Here is a 13,231-nt window from a genome sequence, read left to right on the forward strand (position 1 = left end):
CCTGAAGCAGCCCCTCGTGCCCCAAAGTATCTCCTTGTGCCCCAAAATGTCCCCCTGCATCCCAAAGTGTCCCCATTACGTCACCACGTATCCCCACCGCACCCCAAAGTGCCCTTGTCGTGTCCCAAAGTGTCTCTGCTGCATCCAAAGTGTCCCCTTTGTGTCCCCTCGTGTCCTAAAGTGCCCCCACCGCACCCCTGAAGCAGCCTCTTGTGCTCCAAGGTGTCTCCTTGTGTCCCAAAATGTCCCCAATGCATCCCAAAGTGTCCCCATTGTGTCCCCTCATGTCCCAAAGTATTACCTTGTGTCCCAAAATGTCCCTACTGCATCCCAAGTTGTCCCCTTTACATCCCCAAGTATCCCCACCGCACCCCAAAGTGTCCCCACCGCATCCCAAAGTGTCCCCAGCGTGTCCCCTCACGTCCCAAACTACCACCACTGCACCCCTGAAGCAGCCCCTCATGTCCCAAAGTATCTCCTTATGCCCCAAAGTGTCCCCCTGCATCTCAAAGTGTCCCCATTGTGTCCCCTCATATCCCAAAGTATTCCCTTATGCCCCAAAATGTCCCCACTGCACCCCAAAGCGTCTCCGTCATGACCCCTTGTGTCCCCTTGTGCCCCAAAGTGTCCCCATGACATCCCCAAGTACCCCCACCGCACCCCAGAGTGCCCTTGCCGTGTCCCCAAGTGTCCCCGCTGCATCCCAAAGTGTCCCCTCTATATCCCAGCCATCCCCAGTGTCCCAAACCCCTGTCACACGCTGACCTGCCCCCGTCGTGTCCCAAAGCGTCATCACCGTGTCCCAAAGCATCCCTGCCGTGCCCTTTAGTGTCCCCATTATGTCCCAAAGCATCTCAGTTGTGTCCGTTACTGTCCTTTTGTGTCCCGTACTGTCCTGGTGGTGTCCCAAATTGTCTCCATCATGACCCAAAGTGTCCCCACCCCAGAGAGGTGACTCTGGGTGACAGGAGCAGGGTCCCCTGGCACCCGCTCCCCACCGTATCGCTCTCAGCGCCCGTCCTCGCTGCCTGCGGTGACACTTGCAATGACAAGGTGATGCCAGCCAGGAAGGTGTCCCAAAGCACAGGGGCCGCGGTCACCAAGGTGGCACCTCTGGGATGCCGAGGTCCCCTTGTCCTCGTGGAGTACAAGGGGCACATCTTGTCCCCAAGGGTCACCAGGAGCGAAGGTGCACCAAGCCCCCACTGTGCCACCGGTGTCCCCAGGGGTGTCCCCATGTCCTGCCACCATCGTCCTCGTGGCTGAACGGGCTCTTTATTTGTGAACACGGTGGTGGGCTCGTGACCATGGCACAGCCTGGCTTCCCCCTGCCCGCCCCGCCGGTGTCACTGTCCCTGCGGGCACTGCCCGGCCGGGCACCTCCATCCTCCTCCCCTGGGGATACCGGGTCTGCGCCGCTGGCCCCGGCGAGCTGAGGACTGCAGGGCTCCATCGTCCCCTCTTGTCCCATGGGGACACCCCCCAGACCCCGCGGGTCAAGAGGGTTGATGGGCCCTTCATCGAGCTCATGATTGCCACCACCCATCGTCCGAGGTGACACGTGGCCAAGTCCTTCCCCTGAGACGTTGCTCCTTCATGTCCCCCACCGCTGGCCTTGTCCCCACATGTGTCCCCAAGGGGGTTTTAGCCTTCGGGGAAGATGTAGCTGTACTGGTTGAGGATGTGCTCCACCACCTGGGTCTGGAAGACCATGTGCATGGCCATGTTGCCCTCCTCGCGCGCCGGCCGCAGCAGCGTGGGGCCGAAGACGATGGCGACGCTCTGCACTGACATGCGGTTCTCCTCCTTGTACTCGATCACCCTGCAGGGACAAGGGTCGGTGTCACCCCCCGGTATGTCCCCAAACCCAGGTCTTGTCCCATTTCCTGCCACCGGGTTGGGTTTGGGGGGGAGTGAGGTGGGTGTCACCTGCAGAGGTGGCGGAAGAGGACCTTCATGGTGTCGTGGTGGGCGGGCGGGAGGGAGAACACCAGGTCACGGACGCAGCGGCCCCGCCGGGTTGGGTCCTGCATCTCTGCGAGGGGAAGGAGGACACGGTGGGGGCTAGCTCTGGCAGCCAGAGCATCTGTCCCCATCCCTGTCCCCATCCCTATCCCGACCCCATACCATCCCCATCCCTGTCCCCATCCCATCCAATCCCTGTCCCCATCCCATCCCCATCCTCATTCCATCCCTGTCCCCATCCCATCCCTGTCCCTGTCCCCATCCTGTCCCCACCCCTGTCCCCATCCCCATACAATCCTTGTCCCCATGCCCATCCCCATCCTCATCCCATCCCTGTCCCCATCCCATCCCTGTCCCCATCCTGTCCCCACCCCATCCCTGTCCCTGTCCCCGTCCCTCACTGATGGCAGCGATGAACTTGTCGAAGTGGCTGAAGGGGACGAGCGGCTCCGGCAGCTCCCGGAAGAAGAGCTTCAGCGCCCCGGTGACCACGTGGATGTCCTCCCAGCGCCCGTCATCCAGGTCCAGGTGCTCATCTGCGGGGCCGGAGCAGCACCTCAGGCAGGTCCCACAGCCCCAGGGAAGGCCGAGGGTCCCCGTCCCCTCCCTCCCTGTCCGGAGCCCCGTCACCCTGTCCTTGGTGGGGGGGTTATATCCCATTTGCCCCCTGTTGTCACCGTGGGTGACCTTACCGTGCTCCACCTTGTAGCGCAGTTTCTGGATGGTGGCCAGGTTGCCGCTGACCCGGTACAGCCCGTCGATGTCCAGACCTGGCAGAGGATGGTGGTGATGGGGGAAAAAGCTCCTTGTTAACCCCAACCCACCCTGAGATGTGTCACCAGCCACCATGGAGGGACCTCTGGCCACCCACGTGTCCCCTGGCACATGTCCACAGCCATGTGGCACATGGTGACAGTGACCGGTACAGCCGTGCCGCTGCCAGGGAAAACCCAATCATCAAATTTAGGCTTTGCCCAGAGCTGTCCCCACCCCGGTGCCCCCCAGGTTGTCCCTGTCCCCAAGCCCCGGGGCGGTACCTCTCCTCTCCACGGTCTGGATGCAGAGCAGGACGAAGCGGGGCACCGTCCCCCGCTCCCGCTCGCACAGCGCTGCCAGGGGACACCCGAACACCTGGTCTGGAGACACCGACGGGGGCCTGAGCACGGCCGGGGGACACCGAAAGGATCGGGGTGGTGGGGCCGGGGTGGGGGACAGAGCTGGGGACATCGCGAAGGGTCCCGTTCCCATACGGGTGTGACACCGGGGGAGGCTGGAGGTGATGGGACATGCCCCAGCCCATCACCATGACGTTGGGTCGGGGTTGGACTTGGTCCCCCAACCATCTTTCCCAGCTCCATCCTTGTCCGTCCCCACCCACCTTCCAGCCTGGGGACACCCCAAGGGGGCTCAGCCCACCCCAGCACCCACCCTCGACAGGGCCCCATCCCAGCACCCACCCTCGATGCAGCCCCACCCCAGCACCCACCCTCGACGTGGCCCCACCCCAGCACCCACCCTCGACACGGCCCCATCCCAGCACCCACCCTCGAGGCGGCCCCACCCCAGCACCCACCCTCAATGTAGCCCCATCCCAGCACCCAGCCTCGAGGCGGCCCCACCCCAGCACCCACCCTTGATGTAGCCCCTCTCGCGCAGGGACTGCAGCGTCGGCCGCCTCTGCAGGAACTTGCGCAGTTTGTTCCGCACTTTGCTGGCGTCGCTCTCGCTGCCCGTCACCTGCCCGGCCACTGGTGGGGACAGGGCACACGTTGGCATCGCCCCGAGGGCCCGGGGTGCTCCTGGCGTGTCCCACCACCGCAGCGAGCTGGGGACACCGCGGGGTGACCACCCCCCCCGTTGCCCGTGGGATGCTTATGCTGGTGCCACCCCGGCGCCCGTCCCCGTGTGCCCGCGCTCACCTGCCCTCTTCTCCTCGCCACCACCCAACTTCTCCCGGGAGCCGAATTCAGCCCCACTCTCAGCATCCTCCTCACCGGAGAGGTCGGTGCCCTGAGGAAGGGGCAGCGTGAGACCCCCTGTGCCCATCCCCAGGGTGTCAGGGCGGGGGGGGTTGGTGGGTGCCCGCTCACCAGCCTGGCGATGCTGCTGGCGATGGCCTTGTGCCACGCAGCGATGATCTGCTCCGAGTCGTGCTGGATGAGGAACTCGGAGCCCTCCCGCGTCCTCAGCTGTGGCGGCGGGAGGCAGCGGTCAGGGTGGGGGCCACCTGCGGCCACCCGTGGCCACCCACTGCCACCCGCCTTTGGGGGCCGGGGTATGGCTGAGAACGGCACCCAGCTCGTCACACCCATGACCCCAACTGCTGTCGTGGGCCAGGGCGGCTGGAAGCCTCCTCCCCATGCAGGATAAACCCCTCCAGGAGCAGGGACGTCCCTTGGTGACATGTCCCCACCCGTAGGAAAGGGATGGTGGCCGCCAGCGCAGCGTGTCCCCTTGCTCCCAGCCTGGGGACATCCCCCGTTGTCCCCACCGCCACCAACCCCAGCACATCCCCTTTGCTGGTGGGATGCTGGCATTGCCACCACCCCGCGGGCCACGTGTGGACCCCGACAGGTGACCGCTGTCCCCCCGCTGTCCCCCTGCTCACCTCCAGGACGTGCTTCTTGCTGGACTTGTCCTTGCTGGCCCAGGCCAGGGTGGCCCCACACAGCTCCACCGTGTGCTCGGGGGTGGTGGTCAGGGCGCTGGGGTGCCGCTGTGGGAGCAAGGGGATGAGGGTGGCACCGCTGGCACCCGCCCGGAGGGGACGGGGACACCGGGGTCCTGCTCTGCGGGGGGGCTGCGGGCTTTCCTCCTCCAGAAGGGCAGGAGTGGCAAATGTCCCCTGTGGGGACACCTCTGTCCCCTCCCCTGGCACTGGGGTCTCTCTGCAGGACCAGGATGTGGTGTTGCTGTGGGGTGGATGTCATGGCCACCAGCTTGGGGACAGCCAGGTCCTACAGCCACTGTCATCTCATGGGACATCCCCAGCCCTGCCTGGGGACCCCAGGGCTTTGGGGGTCCCTCTTGGTGACAGCTTTGGGGTCCCTCCTGGTGACAGCTTTGGGGATCCCTCTTGGTGTCAGCTTTACGGTCCCTCTTGGTGACAGCTTTGGGGTCCCTCCTGGTGGCATCTTTAGGGGATCCCTCTTGGTGACAGCTTTAGGGTCCCTCCTGGTGACAGCTTTAGGGGATCCCTCTTGGTGACAGCTTTGGGGTCCCTCCTGGTGCCAGCACCGTGCAGGAGCAGCGTTACACGGGGTCCCTTGCCAGGTGGCTGTCCCCAGGGAGGGGACAGTCCTTTGGGGTTTCCATAGGGGAAGAGCCCCCGCCCCGCGTGCTCTCCCCCTGCCCCGTGTTTCGGGGGCTTTGGCCCCACTCCCCCTCACCCAGCCCCTCTCCATCCCCCTTTTCCAGAAGGTTCCCCCAGGCAGAGCCCCTGCACCCCATTCCCAGCCGTGGGGCCAGCACCCCGTTGTCCCCCTGACCCCGTGGGTCCGTCCCCTCGCCTTCCCCTGCCGCTGTCACCGCAGGGTGTTGCAAGACCCACGGCAGCTTCTGCATCCGGGCGGTGGGTGCTGGGTGCCGGGGGGGGGCTGGGACGGGCCCCGCTTCCTCCCCGCTCGCCCCGACGAGCTCCCTACACTTGTCAGGGTGCCCTGACACCCGCCCCAGCCCCGCTGCCACCCAGCGAGGGGGGGGTGCGAGGGGAGGGGTGAGCACATTGGTGACCCAGGGCTGGGAGAGGTCCTTGTGCAGGGTGCTGGGCCTGTCCTGTGGGTGCTGGCCTCATCCCATGGGTGCTGGCCTCATCCCATAGGTGCTGGCCCCATCACATGAGTGCTGACCCCATCACATGGGTGCTGGCTCCATCCCATGGGTGCTGGCCCCATCCTGCAGGTGCTGACCCCTCCTGTGGGTCCTTGCCCTGTCCCATGGATGCTGGCCCCATCCATGGGTGCTGACCCTGTCCCATGGGTGCTGGCCTCATTCCATGGGTGCTGGTCCCATCCCATGGGTGCTGACTTCATCCTGTGGGTCCTTGCCCTGTCCCATGGGTGCTGGCCCCATTCTGTGGGTGCCAGTCCCATCCCATGCGTGCTGGCCCCATCCTACAAGTGCTGACCCTGTCCCATGGGTGTTGACCCCATTCTGTGTGTCCTTGCCCTATCCCATGGATGCTGGCCCCATTCCGTGGGTGCTGGCCCCATCCTGTGGGTCCTTGCTCTGTTCCATGGGTGCTGGCCCCATCCCATGGGTGCTGGCCCCATCCTACAGGTGCTGGCCCCATCCTATATGTGCTGGCCCCATCCCATGTGTGCTGACCCCATCCTGTGGGTCCTTGCCCTGTCCCATGGGTGCTGGTCCTGTCCTGTAGGTGCTGGCCCCATCCCATGGGTTCTGGTCCTGTCCTGTAGGTTCTTGCCCCATCCCATGGGTGCTGGTCCTGTCCTGTAGGTGCTGGCCCCATCCCATGGGTGCTGGCCCCATCCCATGGGCACTGGCCCCACCAAGACCATTGGGGCTCTTACCAAGGCACTGGCAGCTGAGTGCTTGGAGTCCTTGAAGAAGGTGAGGATCCCCCCCTCCAGCACCGTCCAGGATGAGCTCCAGTTCTTCCTGGGGAGCACAGGGGGAGTCACACCGGGGGACAGCACAGCCCTGTCCCCTCCTCCCCCTGGGGGTCCCTCCTCCGGTGGCGGGGGACACCGGGGTGTGCTCACCGCAGCCGCTTCCCTCTGTCCACCGTCCTGGTCCGGTTGAGCACCCCGGCTTTCTCGAGGCTTTTAAACTGGAAGGTAAAGGGCAGGGTGGATGGGTGGGTGGGGGGGGGGTCAGGTTTGTCCCCTGCTCTCCCCAGTGCCGGGTGGGGAAGGGCTGCCCGCCCCTCCCCACGGCGCTCACCTTCTCCTCCTTGAGCCCCAGCGCCGGTGGCACGGTGCTGTGCCAGGCGAAGAGCCCGCTGTCCTGGCTGGAGCCGCTGCTGGCCCGGTGGTGGCGGCCACCCGCTGGCACCTGGGGACAGAGGGAGGGAGGGAGGGAGAGGGTGATGCCCAGGGTGCCCGTGCCAGGTGGGTGCTGGGCTGCGCACCCCCTGCACCCCACAGCCCCTGCCCCCTGCTTCTGTGGGCCTGTGAGGATGCTCATCCCCTGGTAGACATCCCTGTCCCCATCCCTGTCCCCATCTCTGTCCGTGTCCCTGTCCCTGTCTCCACTGCTGTCCCTGCCCCTATCCTCACCCCTAACCTTGTTCCCATCCCCATCCCTGTCCCTGTCCCAATCTCTGTCCCCATCCCTGTCCGTATCCCCGTTCTTCTCCCTATCCCCATCCCCATCCCAATCCCACCCCTGTTCCATCCCCATCCCATCCCCATCCCCATCCCATCCCATCCCCACCCCACCCCTGTCCCCGTCCCCGTCCCCGTCCCCATACCGTGTCGGAGGCGAAGTGCTCGGGGTAGAACACGGCTCCCTCGGGGTGGCTGTGCCCGTACCAGCCCATGGGTGAGCCCAGGTCCTCAGAGCGCCTCGGGGACGGACAGAGAGTGGCCCCCTGCTCGTAGGAGCCCATGGGCGAGTAGTCCTCCTCGGGATAACCCTCCAGCTCATCTGGAGACAGGTCGGGATAGTCCGTTTCTGGAGTGGGCGGCTGGAGAGAAGAGCCAGGTCAAGATCTTGTGCCCCACCAGGAGCATTTGCGTCCCCAAGCTGTGGCCAGCCCAGGTGGGGGCTGTCATCACCTGCATATCCAGCTCCATCTGCATCTCCATCCCCACCCCTGTCTCCATTCCTACCCTCATCCCCATCCCCATCCCCATCCCCATCTCCATCTCCATCTCCATCTCCATCTCCATCTCCATCTCCATCTCCATCTCCATCTCCATCTCCATCGTCTCCATCTCCATCTCTGTGTCTGTCTCCATTTCCATCTGTGTGTCTATCTCCATTTCCATCTCGTCTCCACCTCCATCATCTTCATCCCCACCCTCATCTCCATCTCATCCCCATCCTCATCTCCATCCTCGTCTCCACCTCCATCTCCATCCTCATCTCCACCTCCACCTCCATCCCCATCCCATCTTCATTTCCATCTCCATCTCCATCATCTCCATCTCCGTGTCTGTCTCCATTTCCATCTCATCTCCACCTCCATCATCTTCATCCCCACCCTCATCTCCATCCTCACCTCCATCCTCACCTCTACCTCCACCTCCATCTCCATCGTCTCCATCTCCATTCCCATCTCCATCCTCATCTCCACCTCCACCTCCATCATCTCCATCTCCATCTCCATCTCCATCATCTCCATCTCCATCTCCATCCCCATCCTCATCTCCATCCTCATCTCCATCCTCATCTCCATCTCCATCTCCATCTCCATCTCCATCATCTCCATCCCCATCCCCATCTCCATTCCTATCTCCATCCCCTTCCTCATTGCCATCTCCATCATCTCCATCCTATCTCCATCTCCATCTCCAACCCCATCTTCATCTCCATCCTCATCTCCAGCTTCTCTCCACCTCCATTGCCACCCCCATCCCCATCCCCGCGCCTCGCTGGGTGCTCACCCTCTGCTCCATGGCACCGTACCGCGTCACCCCGGGGTACATATCCCGGGAGCTGCCTCCGTCTCCCGCGGGGGGGAGGTCCCACGACGTCTCACCTGTCACCGAATTATAGAAAAAGGCCTGTCCGCTGGCTCCGTCCACGTGCTGCTCCCACTCGGGAAACTCCGGGCTGTGGGCGAGCGAGGAGGCGGAGGAGGCGACGGGACTCACTCCATCTTCTGCTTGCCCAAAGGGACAATCCCACGTGGTCTCGCCCGTCACCGGGTTATAATAAAACAAGTGTCCACTGTCCGTGTCCGTGTGGGTTTCCCAGTCCCACACGGAGCCGCCGGATCCTTCCTGGGCCGAGCCGGCGGCCGTGGCTTCTTCCCGCAGCTCCTGGATGTTGAGGTAGATGGGGGTGGGTGGCTCCTCTGGTTCCTTGCGGGCCTGGGGTGGGAGGACATCGATGGGTCACTTGGGTGCTGCGGTCGGCGATGGGTGCGGTGAGCCATGGGATGGTGGGGACGGCGCTCCTGGGATGTCCCCGTCATGGTACCTGGTCCCTCCAGGACCCAGGAGACACCTTCTCCCCTGGGGCAGGAGCTGAGAGTGGTGGGATGTGGAGGAGGGCACCCACAGCACCCACAGCACCCACATGGGGGGCAGGGAGCGCCCAGCTGGCCGTGGGGATCAGAGTCCAGCCCGAGCACACGGAAAGAGCTGGGGCTTGGGGTGTCGTGGTCCCCAGCACCCACATCACCAGTGCCCGTGTCACCCGCTGCGCCTGCACCCCCGGGACCTGCACCCGGGGTGTCAGCATCAGCACCCCAGCACTTGCACCCACATCATCTGCACCCCAGTCGTTGGCACCAGCACCCCAGCGCTCATACCCGCACCCACACATCAGCACCCTCAACGTCAGCACCCTGGGACCTCTCCAACACCCACATCACCACCTGCACCCCCAGCCTCTCCCCCCACATTGCCACCACCCAGACCTTCTGCACCCGCACCGCCAGCACCCACCCCACCGGCACCAGCACCCACATCACCAGCACCAGCACCTACATCACCAGCACCAGCACCCACACCAGTGCCACCAGCACCCACACCAGCAGCACCAGCACCCACATCGCTGGCACCAGTGCCTGCACCACCAGCACCCACAGCCCCAGCCGCCCTCTTGAGCACCCCAACCCCGCCACTGAGCAGCACCCACCGCCACATCCCCAAACACGGCCCCAGGCACCCCCAGGGCGCCTGCCCGCTGCCCCCCGCAATCCGTGGGGCTGCAGGGGTGGGTGGCCATGTCCCCAGGGACCCGGTGGCCGCGGGCGGTGGCACCCTTTGCTCTCCCCAGCTTTACAGCCCTGGGGACAAAGTTTCCCAACTGCAGCCCTGCCCGTCACCCCGCGGTGGGGGGGGACAGCGGATCGGGTGTCCCTGGGGACACCCTGGAGCAGAGGGGGGACAGCAGACCGAGTGTCCCCAGGGACACCCCATCACCCCCCCCCCCCCTTCAACCCATGGCCTCCCTGCTGCGGTGAGCGGGGCTGGAAACCCACCACGAGAGGCCACCACGGTCTTGGGGACAAGGGACATGGGGGTGACGATGGGGGACCGCTGGCATGAAGCCCCCCCAGCACCTCCCTCCCTCCCATGGGTGCACCCCTGGGGGTTTCTCTCCCCTGGGTGGGGGGGTCTGGGTGCCCCCCAGCCCTTTGGGACAGGTATCTTGTCACCCACCGGTGCCACCTCCACGGCGTAAACACCCAGGGGAGTTCGGGAGGGAGCTTGGAGGGTGGGGGGGGGTGACACCCATGGGGTGGCTGGGGGCACCCATGGGTGCTGCCTACCTTCCCCAAGCGCAGCAGCCGCGACACCCTGCTCCGAGACCACCGCGGAGCCCCCGCTGTCCGGTCACCCATCTTGGGCGACACCAGTGGGGGGGACACAGAGCTTGGGGACACCGAGAGGCTCCAGCGACGCCAACGGCGCCGGGTGTCGGGGCCCCCGCGCCGCCGCGCTTCCTGCCGGGGTTCGGGGAGCGGAAGAGCCGCCTCCGAGCGGAATCGGCTGGTTCGGGGGTTGTTGTCACCCATTGTCACCCCGTCACCCATCGTCACCCAACGCCAAGGCCAACCGAGCACGAATCGTGCCGGGGTGACGCCGAGCCAGGAAAACAGCCCCCAAATTTTGGTTGGCATCGTGTGAACCCCCCAGCAACGGCGCGGGGACGAACCGGGGTGGGGGCTGCGTCACCCCAACCCCTGGATCGCCCCGTCCCGCAGCTGGGGCGGTGGGGGGACATGGCAGGGCCAAGGCCACCGCGGCCATCGCCGGTGCTGGGTGGGTTTGGTGCTGGGTGGGTTTAGGGTGGGGAAGGGGGAAGCTCTGGTGGTGGCACCGGGGCTTGGAGACCATGCTGGGTTTCCCCCCCGGGGTGGGTATCGTTGGCTTTTGGGGTGCAAAGAGCACCCGGGGGTTAATCTGGCACAGTGGGGTCACAGGGTGTAAAATGGGGTGTAAAATGGGGTGTAAAACCCGATACCCCCGGCACCGACACCCCTTTTCCTCCAGGAAACACCCCCCCGGGCAGCACAACCCCTCGAGCCCCCCCCCCTCGAAGGGGGGGACATGGGGGCTCGGGGTGCTGTGGGTGCCTGGGGTTACCCCAAAGAGAGGTGCTGGGGTGGAGTGGGGGGGACAAGGACAAGGGGACCCCCCCTCTGCCATCGCCCTCTTGCCCTGGTCGCTGGGGCCCATGGGGCACCCCCCCACCCTTGGGTGCCCCCCAAGAAGAGGGGTGCAGGGGGGAGCCCTGAGGGGGGGGATGCTGGGAAGGGCCCCTTGCTACTTACTGGCGTGGGGCGAGCGTGGGCTTTGGGGTGGCGGGGTGCACCCAGCACCCACCTCCGGGCCAGGGTGCTGCGCCCAGGTGAGCCACCCGCCCCAGCAGGGAGGAGCGGCTGCGCTGCCCTGTTAACCCCTTTCTGCCTCCTCTCGCCCCGGGAACGCCGCTGGGACGGGGTGTGGGATCCCCCCGAGGGACCCTGGGTGGCACCAAACCCCCCCACAAGGATCACGGGCATCGCTGGGCTCTGCCCCCCATGGGGGAGCCCAGGGGTGCCCATGAGGGTGGGGAAACTGAGGCACAGTCGCTTCCCCCTCCCCAAGGTGGTAGTTGCTGGCAAACCTGCCTGGGGGGGGTCAGCCCTCTCCTTCGCCCCATGGGGACAGCTCAGTGGGGGGGCACGGGGGGGTCCCAGCAGTGCTGGGGAGCCCCTGGGTGTCACCCCACCCTGTGCTGGGGGGGTGTGGGATCGTGCCGGTGGGGGACAGGGGACATTGAATCAGCCAGGGGACCCAAGTGTCCAGTCCCCCCCCCAACCCCACTCAAATCTCCCCGCCCCGATGCTGCCTTTGGGGTGGCACCGGGGTTGTCACCGTACCTGAGCCCCGTGGCCGGACCCTGGCCACCTCCTCGCCGTGTCCCTGTCCTTGCCGGCGGCGTAGAGGGTCTCGGAGCGGCTCTTCCCGAGCGGCCGAGGGTGTCCCGGGGGGTCTCCACGCGACCTCATGGCGGTGGCACCACGCGGCGTCACCCGTGCCAGGTCATCCAGGGAGTGCGAGGGGCGCACGGGCTCGGCGGGGCGGGGGGTCAGCGCGGGGGGGACCAGGAATGAGCTGAGAGCCGGCGGCGAGTCCCTCCGGGGCACGGAGGAGTCCCTCTGGGGCAGCGAGTCCCTCTGGGGCAGTGAGTCCCTCCAGGGCACCGAGTCCCTCCGGGGCACGGGGCATCCCCCCTCCGGCTCCTCCGTCCTGGCAGCACCGACAAACCGATACTCGTAGGCCGGCGGCTGCTGCGGGGTGAGCGTGGCCGCGTCCGTCCCGGCGTGTCCCGGGGTCGGGGGCTCCAGCGGGGCCGGGGTAGCGATGGGGGGCAGCTCCTTGACGTACTGGGCAGGGATGTAGAAGGGCCGGGTGTCCCCGCTCCTGCGGACGTGCCACCAGTGGGGGTTGGTGCGCTGGAGCAGGACGTAGCGCTCGTTGGGTTTGATGGTGACCAACATCCCGTCCTTGGCCCGGTACTCGAAGCCATATTCCACCAGCACCAACACCTCCTCCGCCTCCATGGCCGCTCCGGCGCCTCTGCCTGCGGGACACGGGGCGGGGAAGGGGTGACGGCAGCTCCCAGCTCCTCTCGGGGGGCGCGGGGACCCGGGGCGAGCTGAGCTGGGGGGTCCCCGCTGAGCCCCAACCCCACGCCGACGTTCCCCAAACCCACCCTGGGGTCACCGCCACCGGCCTCACCCACCATCCCCGAGCCCCCAAAGCCCCCGAGCCCCACGTCCCCGAGCCCCCAAAGCCCCTGAGCCCCCCGCTCTCACCTGGGCCGTGTCGGGGTGCTGGCGGGGGCGTGGGGCGCGCGGCGGCAGGTCCCGCTCGTGCCCGCGCCGGGCTGGTCCTGACTCGCCCCGGTTTCCTGCCGGCGCCTCGTCGGAGGATGGGGCCGGGCTCCACAGCGGGGTTGGGTGCCCGGCCCCCCCCCGGCCGGAGGAGAGGGGCGGTGGGGACCCGGCTGTTTCCTCCCGTCGGGGACGATGGCGGAGGGGACCCCGCTGCCGCCTGGCCGAGGAAACGGCTCCTCGGGAGGTTCCTGCCGCAGGAAGGGCCCTGCCCCGCGCCTCAGCCGGGATCCGCGCCGCTGC

At 66.3% G+C, this 13,231-nt stretch overlaps 1 protein-coding gene across 1 annotated transcript; it reads right to left on the reverse strand.

Annotated features, from left to right (window-relative positions):
• Nucleotides 1-1,274: 1,274 nt before the first annotated feature.
• ARHGAP27 (Rho GTPase activating protein 27) lies at nucleotides 1,275-12,987 on the reverse strand. Its single transcript, XM_068418617.1, has 16 exons — nucleotides 12,911-12,987; nucleotides 11,972-12,675; nucleotides 8,538-8,966; nucleotides 7,400-7,615; nucleotides 6,871-6,981; nucleotides 6,690-6,757; nucleotides 6,498-6,585; nucleotides 4,574-4,681; nucleotides 4,056-4,154; nucleotides 3,885-3,975; nucleotides 3,597-3,713; nucleotides 3,003-3,101; nucleotides 2,658-2,735; nucleotides 2,367-2,501; nucleotides 1,930-2,035; nucleotides 1,275-1,822 (listed from the first exon to the last, which is right to left on the reverse strand). The coding sequence occupies exons 2-16, from the start codon at nucleotides 12,653-12,655 to the stop codon at nucleotides 1,645-1,647; spliced, it is 2,607 nt and encodes an 868-aa protein (XP_068274718.1). The 5' UTR covers nucleotides 12,656-12,675; nucleotides 12,911-12,987; the 3' UTR covers nucleotides 1,275-1,644.
• Between the last annotated feature and the right edge of the window lie 244 nt (nucleotides 12,988-13,231).

Source organism: Nyctibius grandis, chromosome 26, assembly GCF_013368605.1.
Source record: "Nyctibius grandis isolate bNycGra1 chromosome 26, bNycGra1.pri, whole genome shotgun sequence".
NCBI classification, from domain to species: Eukaryota; Metazoa; Chordata; class Aves; order Nyctibiiformes; family Nyctibiidae; genus Nyctibius; species Nyctibius grandis.